Genomic DNA, 15,974 nt, shown 5'->3' on the forward strand with positions numbered 1-15,974 from the left:
AGGGTTGGAGTTAGAATTGGGGGGTTTCCACTGTTTGGGCACATCAGGTGCTCTCCAAACACAACATGGCGTCTGATCTCAATTCCAGCCAATTCTGCGTTGAAAAAGTCAAATGGTGCTCCTTCCCTTCCAAGCTCTGCCATGCGCCCAAACAGTGTTTTACCCCCACATATGGGGTATCAGCCTACTCAGGACAAATTGCAAAACAACTTTTGGGGTCCTATTTTTCCTGTTGCTCTTAGGAAAATAAAAAATTAGGGGCAAAAATATCATTTTTGTGGAAAAAAATATGATTTTTTTATTTTCACGCCTGGGCGTTATAAACTTCTGTGAAGCACTTGGGGGTTCAAAGTGCTCACCACACATCTAGATAAGTTCCTTGGGGGTCTAGTTTACAAAATGGGGTCACTTGTGGGGAGTTTCAATAGTTTAGGCACATCAGATGCTCTCCAAACGCACATGACACACGCAGACCATTCCATCAAAGTCTGCATTCCAAAGTGTTACTACTTCCCCTCCGAGCCCCGACGTGTGCCCATACAGTAGTTTTCTCCCACATATGGGGTATCAGCGTACTCAGGACAAATTGGACAACAACTTTTGGGGTCCAATTTCTCCTGGTACCCTTGGGAAAATAAAAAAAATTGGGGACTAAATGATCATGTTTGTGGAAAACTACAATTTTTTTATTTTCATGCCCGGGCATTATAGACTTGTGTGAAGCCCTTGGGGGTTCAAAGTGCTCACCACACATCTAGATAAGTTCCTTAGGGGTTCTAGTTTCCAAAATGGGGTCACTTGTGGGGGGATTCCACTGTTTAGGCACATCAGCGGCTTTCCAAACGCGACATGGTGTCCGATCTCAATTTCAGCCAAAAAGTCAAATGGTGCTGCTTCCCTTCCGAGCTCTGCTATGCGCCCAAATTGTCGATTACACCCACATATGGGGTATCAGCGCACTCGGGACAAATTGCACAATGACTTTTAGGTCCTGTTACCCTTGGGAAAATAAAAATTGGGGGTGAAAAGATCATATTTGTGGAAAAAATATGATTTTTTAATTGTACCGCTGTACGTTATAAACTTCCATGAAGCCCTTGGGGGTTCAAAGCTCTCACTACATATCTAGATAAGTTCCTTGGGGGATCTAGTTTCCAAAATGGGGTCACTTGTTGGGGTTTCCACTGTTTAGGTACATCAGGGGCTCTCCAAACGTGACATGGCGTCCGATCTGAATTCCAGCCAATTTTGCATTGAAAAGTCAAACGGTGCTCCTTCCCTTCTGAGCTCTGTCATGCACCGAAACAGTGGTTCCCCCCACATATCAGGTATCAGCATACTCAGGACAAATTGCACAATAACTTTTCCAGTCCAATTTCTCCTGTTACCCTTGGTAAAATAAAAAAAATTGAACTGAAGTATTATTTTTGTGAAATGTTAAATGTTCATTATTTTTTTAAATATTCAAAAAATTCCTGTGAATCACCTGAAGGGTTAATTAACTTCTTGAATGTGGTTTTGAGCACCTTAAGGGGTGCAGTTTTTAGAATGGTGTCACTTTTGGGGATTTTCTATCATATAGACCCCTCAAAGTGGCTTCAAATGTGATGTGGTCCGTAAAAATAAAATGGTGTTACGAAAATGAGAAATCGCTGGTCAACTTTTAACCCTTATAACTTCCTAACAAAAAAATATTTTGGTTCCAAAATTATGCTAATGTAAAGTAAACATGTGGGAAATGTTACATATTAAGTTTTTTGTGTGCCATATCTCTGTGATTAAAGGGCATAAAAATTCAAATTTGGAAAATTGCAAAATTTTCAAAATTTTCACCAAATTTCCATTTTTTCATAAATAAACGCAAGTTATATGAATGAAATATTACCACTACCATGAAGTACAATATGTCTCGAGAAAACAGTGTCAGAATCACCAGGATCCATGGAAGTGTTTCAGAGTTATTGCCTCATAAAGGGACAGTGGTCAGAATTGTAAAAATTGGCCCGGTCATGAACGTGCAAACCACCCTTGGGGGCTAAGGTTGAAGGAAGACTTTAAGTCCATCTAGTTCAACCCTTAGCCTATCCTAACTTGCCCCAACATGTTGATCCAGAGGATGGCAAAAAAAACCCCATGTGGCAAACAGTACGCTTCACATTGGGGAATAAAATTCCTTCCTGACTCCATACATGGCAATCAGACTAGCTCCCTGGATCAAAGCATTATTAAGGAAACTAGAGTATATACCCTGTAATATTATACTTTACAAGAAAGGCATCCAGTCCCTTCTTAAATTTTAGTAGAGAATCACTCATTACAACATCATATGGCAGAGAGTTCCATAGTCTCACTGCTCTTACAGTAAAGAATCCGCATCTCTGAGTATGCTTAAACCTTCTTTCCTCCAGATGTAGAGGATTCCCCCTTGTCCCCATCACAGGTCTAAGAGTAAAAAGATCATTAACTACTAACATCAACAACTATTGGCTCTTTATCTTCCTTCTCCTACTAATTTCAGGGGACATCTCCCCCAACCCTGGTCCACCATCCCCCAACCTCGACCCCCTACCCTACCTCATATTGAAACCACAATAATCTGATTAACATTACTTGCACTCCCTCATCTCAATCTTTTAATTGTGCCCTCTGGAATCCACGGTCTGCTTGTAACAAGCTTCCTTTCCTACACAGCTACTTTCTGAACAACTCTCTTAATCTGTTGGCCCTCACTGAAACCTGGATTCAGGATTCTGACACTGTCTCTCCTGCTGCCATTTCCTACGGTGGCTTACAATTCTCTCACTCCCCGAGACCCACAAACAGACCTGGTGGTGGAGTTGGCATACTCCTGTCCCCACAATGCACTTTCCAGGTCATCCCCCCAGTCCCATCACTCTTATTCCCTTCTTTTGAGGTCCACACCATCAGGCTCTTCCGTCCCCTCTCCCTCAGGGTAGCGGTCATATACCGGCCCCCAGGATCACCCACCCTCTTCCTTGACCACTTTTCAGCCTGGCTGCCACACTTCATGTCCTCAGAACTACCAACCCTCATCCTGGGAGACTTCAACATCCCCATTAACAGCCCTAATTCCACATCCGCATCCCAGCTTCTATCACTAACCACCTCTCTAGGCCTCTCACAGCTTTCAACCTCTGAGACACATAAGGACGGTAACACCGTTGATCTGGTCTTCTGCCGGCTCTGTTCAATCTCCCACCTAAACAACTCACCGCTTCCACTCTCTGACCACAACATTCTCTCCTTCACGCTCACAAATCCTCGCCCACCCCAGCTCATTCCTACCTACCACACAGTCAGAAATCTACAAGCTATTAACCCTCAGACACTTTCAGATTCCCTACACTCATCTCTGTCCCCAATCTCCTCTCTTTCCTGTCCTAATCTGGCTGTTCATCACTACAATGACACTCTTAGAAGCACCCTTGACCAAGTAGCTCCCCTCACCCTCAGAACCTCCAAACACAGAGTAAAAGAGCCCTGGCTCACATCGCAAACTCAACTTCTCCAGCGATGCTCCAGGAGTGCTGAACGCCTATGGAGAAAAACCCGCACACCAGAAGACTTCATCCACTTCAAATTTATGTTAAGAACCTATAACGCTGCCCTTCACCTTGCCAAACAGACCTACTTCACCACCCTGATCTCCTCACTAGCCAACAACCCCAAGAAACTTTTTGACACTTTTCACTCCCTCCTCAGGCCAAAAGCACAAGCCCCTATCACAGACATTTGTGCTGATGACCTGGCCTCCCACTTTACAGAAAAAATAGATAATATCCGTCAAGAAATCTGCTCTCAACCACCAAGTGCTGTGACTCCCATCCCTTCCTACATCTCCCCTGGCTCACTCTCCACATTTGATCCCATAACAGAAGAAGAAGTCTCCAGACTCCTCTCTTCTTCTCGTCCGACTACATGCACTACCGACCCCATTCCCTCACATCTCCTCCAGTCTCTCTCTCCAGTCGTCACAACCCACCTAACTACAATCTTTAATCTCTCCCTCTCCTCGGGCATTTTCCCATCCTCCTTCAAACACGCCATCGTTACTCCACTACTAAAGAAACCTGCTCTCGACCCATCCTGCACAAACAACTACAGACCAGTCTCCAATCTCCCCTTCATCTCTAAACTTTTGGAACGCCTAGTTTACTCCCGCCTTACCCGTTACCTCTCCATTCACTCCCTTCTAGACCCTTCACAGTCCGGCTTCCGCCCCCTACATTCGACTGAAACTGCACTCATCAAAGTGACCAATGACCTTCTGACAGCAAAACGTAACGGTGACCACTCTCTGCTCATTCTTCTTGACCTATCTGCAGCTTTCGATACTGTTGACCACCATCTCCTACTCTCTAGGCTCCAGTCACTAGGCATTAAGGACACTGCACTCTCCTGGTTCTCTTCCTATCTCTCTGACCGCTCCTTCAGTGTTTTGTTCTCTGGCTCCACGTCATCTCCTCTTCCTCTTGCTGTCGGAGTACCTCAGGGCTCAGTCCTTGGCCCCCTTCTTTTCTCTCTCTACACGGCCCCAATTGGACAGACCATCAGCAGATTTGGCTTTCAGTACCATCTTTATGCTGATGACACACAACTATACACATCTTCCCCCGACCTTACCCCCGCTGTACTACAGAACGCCAGTGACTGTCTGTCCGCAGTCTCCAATATCATGTCCGCTCTCTATCTGAAACTCAACCTCTCCAAAACTGAACTTCTTCTGCTCCCGCCGTCTACTAATCTCCCTAAATCTGACATTTCCTTCTCCGTGGGTGGTACCACAATAACACCCCGGCAGCAGGTGCGCTGTCTGGGTGTTATGTTTGACACCAATCTCTCCTTTACATCCCATATACAATCCCTTGCCCGCTCTTGCCGCTTACACCTAAAGAACATCTCTAGAATCCGCCCTTTTCTCACTATGGAAACAACAAAAACCCTCACTGTTGCATTGATCCACTCTCGCCTGGATTACTGCAACGCTCTATTAATTGGCCTCCCCGTCACTCGACTATCCCCTCTCCAGTCCATACTCAATGCAGCAGCCAGGATCGTCCATCTGGGTAATCGGTACTCGGACGCGTCCGCTCTTCGCCAGTCCTTACATTGGCTGCCCATTCATTATAGGATCCAATTCAAAGTACTTGTTCTCACCCACAAAGCTCTCCACAGTGCGGCACCCCCTTACATCTCTTCTCTCATTTCTGTCTATCGGCCTAGCCGATCGCTGCGCTCTGCAAACGACTTTCGACTAACCTCTGCACTAATCCGTACCTCCCACTCCGGACTCCAAGACTTCTCCCGTGCTGCTCCTATCCTCTGGAATGCTCTACCCCAAGAAATCAGGACTATCCACAATTTGCATAGTTTTAGGTGCTCCCTCAAAACACACCTGTTCAGAGCGGCCTATCACATTCACTAATCAAAGTCATTGTCTGTGTAAGTGTGCGTGCGTAGCCCATTCACTATCTCCATCCATCCGTCACTCCTGCAAGATGGCTGGACCTTCATTGTAAATACACCATTGTAAATACACACCTGTACTCTGTATCTCCCTCACCTCATTGTAGATTGTACGCTCTCACGAGCAGGGTCGTCTTATTTCATCTTATTTTGCTTTAATTATTGTATTGTTAGCGTTGTTACTTATGACTTGTGTTTTGAAACTGTTAAACTGTAAAGCGCTGCGGAATATGTTGGCGCTATATAAATAAAGATTATTATTATTATTATTATTATTATTATTATCATTAGAAAGGTCTTTGTATTGTCCTCGCATATATTTATACATTGTAATAAGATCACCCCTAAGCCTTCGATTTTCCAAACTAAATGACCCCAAGTGTAATAACCTGTCTTGGTATTGCAGACCCCCCAGTTCCCTAATAACCTTGGTCGCTTTTCGCTGCACCCGCTCCAGTTCAGCTATATCTTTCTTATACACCAGAGACCAGAACTGTACACAGTATTCTAAGTGTGATCACACTAGTGACTTATATAAAGGTAAAACTATGTTCTCCTCATGAGCATCTATGCCTCTTTTAATGCATCCCATTATTTTATTTGCCTTTGCAGTAGCTGCCAGGCACTGGCCACTAAATGTGAGTTTGTCGTCCACCCATACACCCAGGTCTTTTTCAGTGACAGTTTTGCCCAGTGTTTTACAATTAAGCACATAATTATACATCTTGTACGTTCTACCCAAGGGCATGACCTTACATTTATCCCCATTAAAGCTTATTTGCCATTTATCAGCCCAAGCTTCTAGTTTACATAAATCTTCCTGTAATATTAAATTGTCCTCCTCTGTATTGATTACCCTGCAGAGTTTAGTGTCATCTGCAAATATTGAAATTCTACTCTCTATGCCCCCTACAAGGTCATTAATAAATATGTTAAAAAGAAGCAGGCCCAAAACTGACCCCTGTTATACCCCACTGCTAACCGTGACCCAGTCCGAGTGTGCTCCATTAATAACCACCCATTGTTTCCTATCCCTGAGCCAGCTCTTAACCCACTTACACATATTTTCCCCTTTCCCCATTGTTCTCATTTTATGTATCAACCTTTTGTTTGGCACCGTATCAAAAACTTTTGAAAAGTCCATGTGCACCACGTCCACTGCATTCCCTTGGTCCAGTCCGGAACTTACCTCTTCATAAAAGCTTATCACATTAGTCTAACAGGAAAGGTCCCTTGTTAACCCATGTTGTTATTGGGTCATGAGGTTATTCTTCTCCAGATACTCCAGTATAGTATCTCTTAGAAAACCCTTCAGGATTTTACACACAGTTGAGGTTAAACTTACTGGCCTATAATTTCCAAGTTCAGTTTTTGTCCCCTTTTTGAATATTGGCACCACATTTGCTATACGCCAGTCCTGTGGTACAGACCCTGTTATTATGGAATCTTAAAAGATTAAAAATAATGGTCTATCTATGACTGCGCTTAATTCCTGCAGTACTCGGGAGTGTATCCCATCCGGGCCCGGGGATTTGTCAATTTTAGTGATTTTTAGACGCCGCCGTACTTCCTGCTGGGTTAAGCAGGTGACATTTAATGGATAATTTTTATCCCTGATCACGTTATCCGTCATGGGATTTTCTTGTGTAAGTACTGTTGAAAAAAAGTCATTTAGCATATTGGCTTTTTCCTCATCCTCCTCCACCATTTCACCAAGACTATTTTTAAGGGGACCAACACTATCATTTTTTACCTTCTTACTATTTATCACTAGAACTACCGGAGGGGTCATTTTGACCCTTTTGCTATTTCTTTTTCCTATAATTTCTAAAATTTTAACAAATGAGTTCTGACTTTTTGTGACTTTTATTTATTCATGGTAGTGTATATTTTAGGACACAAAAATGAATTGTAACTTTTTCAGGGGCCCGGATTTTACAATTCATACCTATAAGTACTGAAGGGGTCAATTTGACCCCATATATAAAAGTAGTAGTAGGCAAGTCACCTAATATTACAGAGTCCAGAAAATCACAGTGCTTCTCCCTAGTTGTTGAGTGTAATTGTATCTTTACATATCAGGGATGATTCAGCATTTTGTTTTGTCTAAACTTGTCTGAACATGTTTGATCCATGTCTCTTTTAGCGATTTCTGTCTGCACTTCAGTAGCAAACATTACAGTTGAAGCTTCAACTCTGCATGTTTGTACAGTGTCATTTTATTACTTCTGCGATCTTACAAGTCCCTTTATGCGACGTATATTGGAAGCATGAGTAAGCAGAGGGGTCTGACAAGTGATGAAATTTTGAAATGTCTTCAGAATTTATCTGAAAATGAGTCAGAAGAAGTGGCCCATCATCCGCTATGTCTGAACCACATACAAAAGGACAAGAATTCCCAAGCGTCGAAAATGTGGAGTTGGAAGATACAACGAAAACAAAACAACTAAAACTTGCGCAAGCTGTAGCAAACCAGTTTGTGGAAAATGCACTGGGAAAGTGGAAGAAAGTACTGTTTGTGTTAACTGTTGGACACCGCATGCTATGACCATGTAAAAGGAAAATGCGTGCTGTACTTGATCTTAACACTGTTCCTACTAAGTTAAAATAAATAATCTTTAATTTGTTGGCACAAAAAAGTTATTTTTACTCCAGAGTCAGTACTTTTGAATGGGGGTCAAAATGACCCCTAATGGTAGTTATATGTATTATGAAACATGCGGTAGTTCTAGTGTTATATAGTTAAAGAATATTTTGGGATTATTTTTACTTTCTCTGGCAATGAGTCTCTCTGTCTCAATCTTTGCTATTTTGATTTGCTTTTTACAGAATTTATTTAATTTTCTGAATTTATTTAATGCCTCCCTACTACCTACTTGCTTTAATTCTCTAATGCTTTATTTTTGTCACTTATTGCGCCCCTTACAGCTCTATTTAACCATAGTGGTCTCCTATTTCTAACATGTTTATTCCCATATGGTATATATTGTGCACAGGTCCTATTCAGGATGCTAATAAACGTCTCCCATTTTCTTTGTGTATTTTTATGTCTCAGGATATCGTCCTAGTTAATTGCACCAAGATCATCTCTCATTCGTTGGAAATTTGCCTTCCTGAAGGTTAGTGTCGTGGTAACCCCTCTACTACACATCTTATTAAAGGATACATGAAAACTTATTATTTTGTGATCACTATTACCCAAGTGACCCTCAACTCTTATATTTGATATGCGGTCTGGCCTGTTGGTTAATATTAGGTCTAGCAGTTCCCGCTTCCTCTTGTTGAGTCCTGAACCTGTTGTGAAAGGTAATTGTCTCTCATAGTTGTCAAAAACCTATTTCTTTTGCTGGAACTGCAGGTTTCGGTTCCCCAATGTATTTCAGGGTTCTTGAAGCCCCCCATAATAATGACTTCTCCTTGAGTCGCCGCTTCATCTATTTGCTTTATGAGGATATTCTCTGTTGCTTCCATTATTTTTGGAGACTTATAACAAATACCCTATCAGTAATTTATTATTTTTTCTCACTCCACTTATTTCTACCCACAGGGACTCTACTGTTATGAATGGGAAACCGAGGAGCTAAAAAACACAACAAGCTAAGCCTCAGAAAACCAGAGAAGTTGGTAACTATGCAGATTGCAGATCCCTGATCTTAACCGCAACACTAGCAGCAGTTGTGGAGCATTCCTACGTTGGTCCTAGACTCCTCATCACAACTGGAGAACTACATAAACCTAAATCAAGAAAAGAGGAAAACTAACTGCCCCAGAGCAGACCCCAAAGGAAAGACAGCCCCCCACAAGTATTGACGGTGAAACAAGATGAAAATACAAACAAAGGCAGGAAAATAGGCTGAGCAAACGATGGGGCCCGGCTAACTAAAAAGGACAGAAAAGGAAAGACACTGTTAGCAATCTGCCAAAAAAAAAAACTACAAAAATATTGTCCAACACTTCTGATAGCAAAATTAACCCTGAAGTCACTAGACTTCTAAACCTATATCAGCACTCTGAAATATTCTGAGACAAAGCAAAAAGAGGCCAATCTAATAAGGGACAAAAAGCAGATTGGCAAATACTTATTAATAGGAGTGGAATTTCAGCATAGCCCCAGCTGGGGCAGACTGATTACACAAAAAACTGAATTGACCAACAAGCGCAAGTGTGAGCAATAGCCAAAAACAAACTTAACTTGAGAAGACTGGAAGAGAGCTGAAGTCCAGGACCTGAGAAGCAGACTGAATCACCAGCACCCGGATAGGGCATCGGCTGTCTTATATCCAGTCTGATACTCCAGAGATCCAATCGTTATCTTCCTCATCAGGTGGCAGATCGCTACCTCTTAAACCAACCGCACTACCTCCTGTCACCACCAGAGGGAGAACGGAAGGGGAACTCCCAACTGGTGGAGCAGAAAATGAGTTCATAACACTCTACATTTTCATTAGATTCATATATATTATCACGCAGGATGGGTTTTAAGGATGATTTTCATATAAACACACGCCTCCCCCTCGCTTATTTGTACGGTCATTTCTGAACAGACTATAGCCCTGTAAATTAACCACCCAGTCATGGCTCTCATCCAGCCATGTCTCAGATATCCCCACCATGTCATAATTATGTTCCAACAACATTAACTCCAATTCCTCCATTTTGTTGGCGAGGCTTCTGGCATTAGTATACATGCACTTTATGTATCTCTCTGTACCTCTATTCTTTCTTAAACTATTAACTGTTCTAACCCCACCCCAATGACACCCCCACCCCAAATTTCATTATTTGTGCCCAGGTCTCTATCTGCACTGTCTTCCCCTCCTAAAAAAGGAATACCCTCCCCCCTCCCTAGTTTAAACACTCCTCCAACCTTCCAGCCATTTTCTCCCCAGCACAGCTGCACCCTCCCCATTGAGGTGCAGCCCGTCCCTAGCATAGAACCTGTAGCAAATGGAGAAGTTGGCACAGTTCTCCAGGAACCCAAACCCCTTCTTCCTACACCAATTCCTGAGCCACTTATTAACCTCCCCAATCTCCCATTGCCTCTCTGGTGTGGCACATGGTACAGGAAGTATTTCTGAAAATACCACCTTGGAGGTCCTTGCTTTAAGCTTGCAGCCTAATTCCCTGAAATCATCTTTAAGGACCTTCCACTTACCTCTAACTTTGTCATTTGTGCCAATGTGCACCAAGACCGTTGGATCCTCACCAGCCCCTCCCAGTAATCTGTCAACCCGATCAGCGATGTGTCGGACTCGAGTGCCAGGTAGGCAGCACACCGTTCGATGATCCCTGTCTTTGTGACAGATTGCCCTATCTTTTCCCCTAATAATTGAGTCTCCCACTACCAGAACTTGTCTGGCCTGCCCTGCTCTCCTATTTCCCCCCTGACTGGAGCAGGCACTCCTCCAGCTTTCAGAGGACATGCCTTGCTGCAGCAGCGCTATTCCTGCACTAACACTCCCCTCATCTGCCAACTTAGCAAACTTATTGGGGTGTGCCAGATCAGGACTAGCCTCCCTTGTGCTCTTCCCTCTACCCCCGCTTTCTAACTGTCACCCAGCTTGCTGCTTCATTGTCCTGCAGCTCCAACCTAGCATCCCCCCTCATCTATCCTATTGAGCGTCTGCTCAGTGAGCAGAAGACTCTTTTCCATAGTGTCTATGGATCTCAGTGTTGCCAGCTGCACATTTAGATCCAGTATCTGGGCTTCCAAATGCACAGCGTGCTCACATCTCGCACAGCAGTATGCACCCTCGACCGGCTGTTCAAGGATTTCATACATGCGGCAAGACGTGCACTGGATGGCATTGGCAATAGTGGAGCACATCATAATGGGGATTGCACCAGACAGAAAACACCAGACAGAAAAGATAAGCAAAAATAAAATAAAAAGTATTAATAAAATATAACAGCCATTCAGTAATACCTCCCTTGGAAACTCCCTGAATCCGAAGTCACTGAATCACAAGTCACACACTTACCACAGTTCACACTCACTCAGGCAGAAGAAATAAAAGAGATTTTTTTTCTCTTTTGCCAGCACACCACTCTGCTGCTCAATGCACTTCCAAAAGTTCTTCTCTATATGGCTGTGTATTGGAGATGTTTTGGTTTGATGATTTCCAGGAAAACCTTACTTGTCTCATTGCATTGTACCACCTGTAAAGTTTGGTGGAGGAGGAATAATGCTATGGCGATGTTTGTAAGGAGTTTGCAAAGCTCATTTGGTTCCAAGAAAGGAATTCTTCAGCATACCAAGTCATTTTGGACATTTGCATGCTTCCAACTTTCAAACCAGTAATGGATGCAATGAGTAGTAGGTGCAAGGGATGGGCAGAAAATCCCACAGCCATGTTTGTATAGAGCTGTATAGAGGGTTGAAGATATGGGCTTTATATTGAAAACTTTTATTTGTCAAATAATGTGATTTATAGTGCAAAGCACTCATATTATCGAGAACACAGGTAAGAGCCTAGGAGAAAAACAACTCAATAGAGATGAGTGGATCATTTTATTCAGATTAGCTTGGTTCTGTGAATTTTCCCCATAAATTTTATCTTTGACGATGTTACACAGATCTCAATAATGGAACAAATGAGAGGTGTGTGGGGGAATGGTTGGAGAAAAAGATAGAGTAACAATAAAAGTAATACATATTGTTTCAATATCATTTGTCTAATGCCCTTACTTAGTGAATCTGGAATTTGAACCCCAACTCTGTCATACATGCTACCAATCCTGCACTGCTGATCTCCAGTGACCCATTGGTGTACTGACTAGCAGTATATAGGATATGACAATCCTCTTGATAAACGGGAATGTGATGTCATAGCTTATGAGCAATATGGATAAGCCTGCTCAGTGCTCAATCCAACATGACTCTGCACACAGTACTCAAATCATGGCCGCCCAATATCTGATGCTTCTTCAGTATGGGAAATGGTGCCATGCATTTTTTTTTATTAAAATCATAAATCGAAATTAGTTAATGTATTTGCATGGAACTTCAAATTTTAAGTAATTTTACTCAAGCTCAATCCAATCATCTCTACTATTGAGTTTTATTAAAAGGTTAATAGTAATATTCATATGTCCATATTGTAAAGAACAGCTCAATTTCCTATCATTCATGTTCCATTATCATGTGAGCAGCCAGTGATTCCGTTCCCGCCTCAAAAGGAGAAGCTAGATCAGAAATGCAACCACATACTGAACTAGCCAAAGTAAATACATCATGATTGACAGTATAAACGTGTACTACAAAGTTGTTAAATAATAAAAAAAATTAAAATTTCAGGGAAATTATGCATGTACCAAAATTAAATAAAAATTAACAGTGTTTTGCTTTTCTGAAATTTCAATACATAAAAAACACTCTCAAACAATCATGCAATGACAAAAGAAGTTACTTCATTAATCACTTAATTGCAAATGCTATTGAAATACCTATCTCTGATGCTGATACTGAAATATTGTACCAAGGTGTTTCCTCTCGGTCCAGTCGTTTAGTAGTCCTAATTGCACCATTTTTTGAATCAATTTCAAAAATCTTCTCTTCTTGTGAATTATTTTCCATGAAATACCTGTTAAAGCAAAACAAATTAGTAAAGTTTTGTGCACATGGAGAAAAAAACTTTTTCTTGCTAATTGAAAGTTGAAGAGAATAAGGGAAAAGTTAAGTAAATAGAGGAGAAAAAAGGAGTAAGGTTATGAAGGGGGAAGGTAATTTTAGATAGAAATATGAGCAAAAGTAGGACCGCTATTACGGTATTTTTCAGACTATAAGATGCATATTTTTCCCCAAAAAATTGGCTGGAAAATGTGTGGTGAGTCTTATAGTCCAAATGCAGGCTTACTGGGGGGTTGCAGCGGTGGTGGTGGAGCAGGGTCGCTTCCTCAGGGAGCCAGAGGCTGCAAAAGTGTGGCAATGATGTACTCGGCTCTTCTCACTAACAACACTGGGCCACAGCATTGCCACATTTCTGCTACCGCTGGCTCCATGAGAAAGGGACCCTGCTCCACACAAAACACTCTGCTCTGCCTCACCGCTGACCCTGGTCCCCCTGCATCGCAAGGCTGAGATACCCCCTCCTCCCACCCAGGGCATGCAGCATTACCCCACTTCTCTCACCAACGCTGGCTTCCTGAGGTAGGGACCATGCCTCCTGTTACATTGCACCACCACCGCCGCCACTGACCAGGTAAAATACCTTAAACAATAAGACAGACCCCCATCTTATAAAAATCTTTTTTTTCTTTTTTCCACCTCAAATTTTGGGGTACATTTTATGGTCTGGTGCATCTTATAGTCCAAAAAATACGGTAACCCAGTTTCATTTATTTGTGTTTTTTTTGTACATATTTTATGCATCTCTGTTTTCAACATGTACTGCAATATTACAGTATATTGTGCAAGCAATCCAATGATTGCAAGTTCAAAATATCTAAAATTAAAAATATGTAAACCACAAAAATCCTTGTGTAGAAAAATCTGAATGCATAATCACTGTTTTTTGGTCACCGCTTCTCTCCAAAAATTGGAATAGTGATCAGAGCATTATATGCACCCCAAAACGATATATATAAAAACTACAGCTTAGAAAGGTAATAACAAGCTAGTACTCCACCTTACACAGCTCTATCGATGGAAAAATCAGTTATTTTTCTCAATATATGGTGGTAAAAGAAACAAATTTAATTTTATAAAGTTCTGATTTTTTTTAAATATAGAAAAATTGCATGGTGCAAAATGAAAATCATAAATAATGTTTACATTTATTCTTTCCCCATTTCACCTTGCCTTGATTTTTTTTGCTCATTAAGTATATATAAAGATAAAATAATATAATAAAATATAAAAATGTCCCATAAAATCAAGAACTCTCATGGCTATGTCAATGTAGAAATAAAAAAGTCATTGCTTTTTGGGAAAAACGAAATAATAAAAGTGCAAAGCGTACAGGCCAACTTCAAAAAAGGTTAGATGCATAACATAATAGCTGTTATTTTCAAAACTCTTAAAAAATATGACATTTACATTAGAATATCAGCTTATTGTACTTGTCAACCTAATATTTCAATTGAGTAGTTATAATACAAATGTAAGTGCGTTACAGTAAGGAAACTTTGAAAACATTGCCCACTTTAAATGAGTCAAGCTGACTCCTACCCAAAAAGACTAAATGCTGTCATAAATTCAAATTTACTTCAATAAAGTTTTAGTTTAACTATGTGCGCATTTATGCAACCACAGTTTTTTAGTTCTTTACTTTTCTTTTTCCACCCCAAATGAATTCAGTCTATTCTTCAATTAAATTGTACTGATTATGGAGGGGCATTCAGGATAGAAAAAGTTCTGAAATCATTCTTTTTGTTGTGATTTTTTTATATGACCAAAACCTGGAATTTTTACAGGAAGGTGTATAGACTTTTTATATCCACCTTAGATACTTTTTAATGCTATAGATAAACATGGGATGTATGACATTTCCAAAGAACAAAAAAAGCAAGAAAATTATCGTACAGTGGGGAAAAAAGTATTTAGTCAGCCACCAATTGTGCAAATTCTCCCACTTATAAGCATGAGAGCGGTCTGTAATTGACATCATAGGTAGACCACAACAATGTGTGTCAAAATGAGAAAACAAATACAGAAAATCACCTTGTCTGATTTGGCAAGATTTATTTTGCAAATTATGGTGGAAAATAAGTATTTGGTCATTAACAGAAGTTCATCTCAATGTTATGTTATATATCCTTTGTTGGCAATGACAGAGGTCAAACATTTTCTGCAAGTTTTCACAAGGTTGTCACATACTGTTGGTGGTATGTTGGCCCATTCCTTCATGCAGATCCCCTCCAAAGCAGTGATGTTTTGGGCCTGTCACTGGTCAACACAGGTTTTTAAATATCTCCAATTGTTTTCTATGGGGTTGAGATCTGGAGACTGGTTTGCCACTCCAGGACCTTCATATGCTTCTTGCGAAGCCACCCCTTCATTGCCCTGGCAGTATGCTTGGGATCTGTTAGGCGTCAGGTTCCTGCAACTGCACAGCAGGAATCCAGAGCCTTGCATTCAGTGGTCTCCCATTCTCCACGACCGCTCAGGAGCCTGCACAGCAATCTCGGCATTCCAGACGCCCTGCTCAGACCAGTTCTGTGGGTCTGGCTGTTGCTGCCACCTCTGGGCCAGCAATAGCAGTGCAGGCTGCTCAGCAGCAAGCTACTTCAGAGGCTAAGGCCTCAACTCGCGCTACTGGGCATGCTCACGAGACGATGTCCCATTGGAGATCGGGAGTCACATGCTCAGTTCCTTCTCATTATCTGATTGGTCCATCTCAGGGATCTGGAAGCTTCCCGAATGTCCCGGCTATAAAAGGTTCGCATTGCCACTCGGCCATGCACTAGTATAGACTCTACTTGCTACATGTGTGAATGATGATGGATGCATGAACCTGCGAATGACTCATTAAGACTCCCCTCCCTCT

General features: G+C 41.7%; 1 protein-coding gene across 1 annotated transcript in view; it reads right to left on the bottom strand.

Annotated features, from left to right (window-relative positions):
- CDH18 (cadherin 18) overlaps nucleotides 1-15,974 on the bottom strand; it is a 1,129,863-nt gene that overhangs the window by 137,728 nt on the left and 976,161 nt on the right. Inside the window, exon 8 of the mRNA XM_073569448.1 lies at nucleotides 12,934-13,070. Coding sequence (XP_073425549.1) covers nucleotides 12,934-13,070 — 137 coding nt within the window. The remainder of the gene's footprint in view (nucleotides 1-12,933; nucleotides 13,071-15,974) is intronic.

This window comes from Dendrobates tinctorius, unplaced genomic scaffold (assembly GCF_039654945.1).
Source record: "Dendrobates tinctorius isolate UK_male_01 unplaced genomic scaffold, ASM3965494v1 ptg000025l, whole genome shotgun sequence".
NCBI classification, from domain to species: domain Eukaryota; kingdom Metazoa; phylum Chordata; class Amphibia; order Anura; family Dendrobatidae; genus Dendrobates; species Dendrobates tinctorius.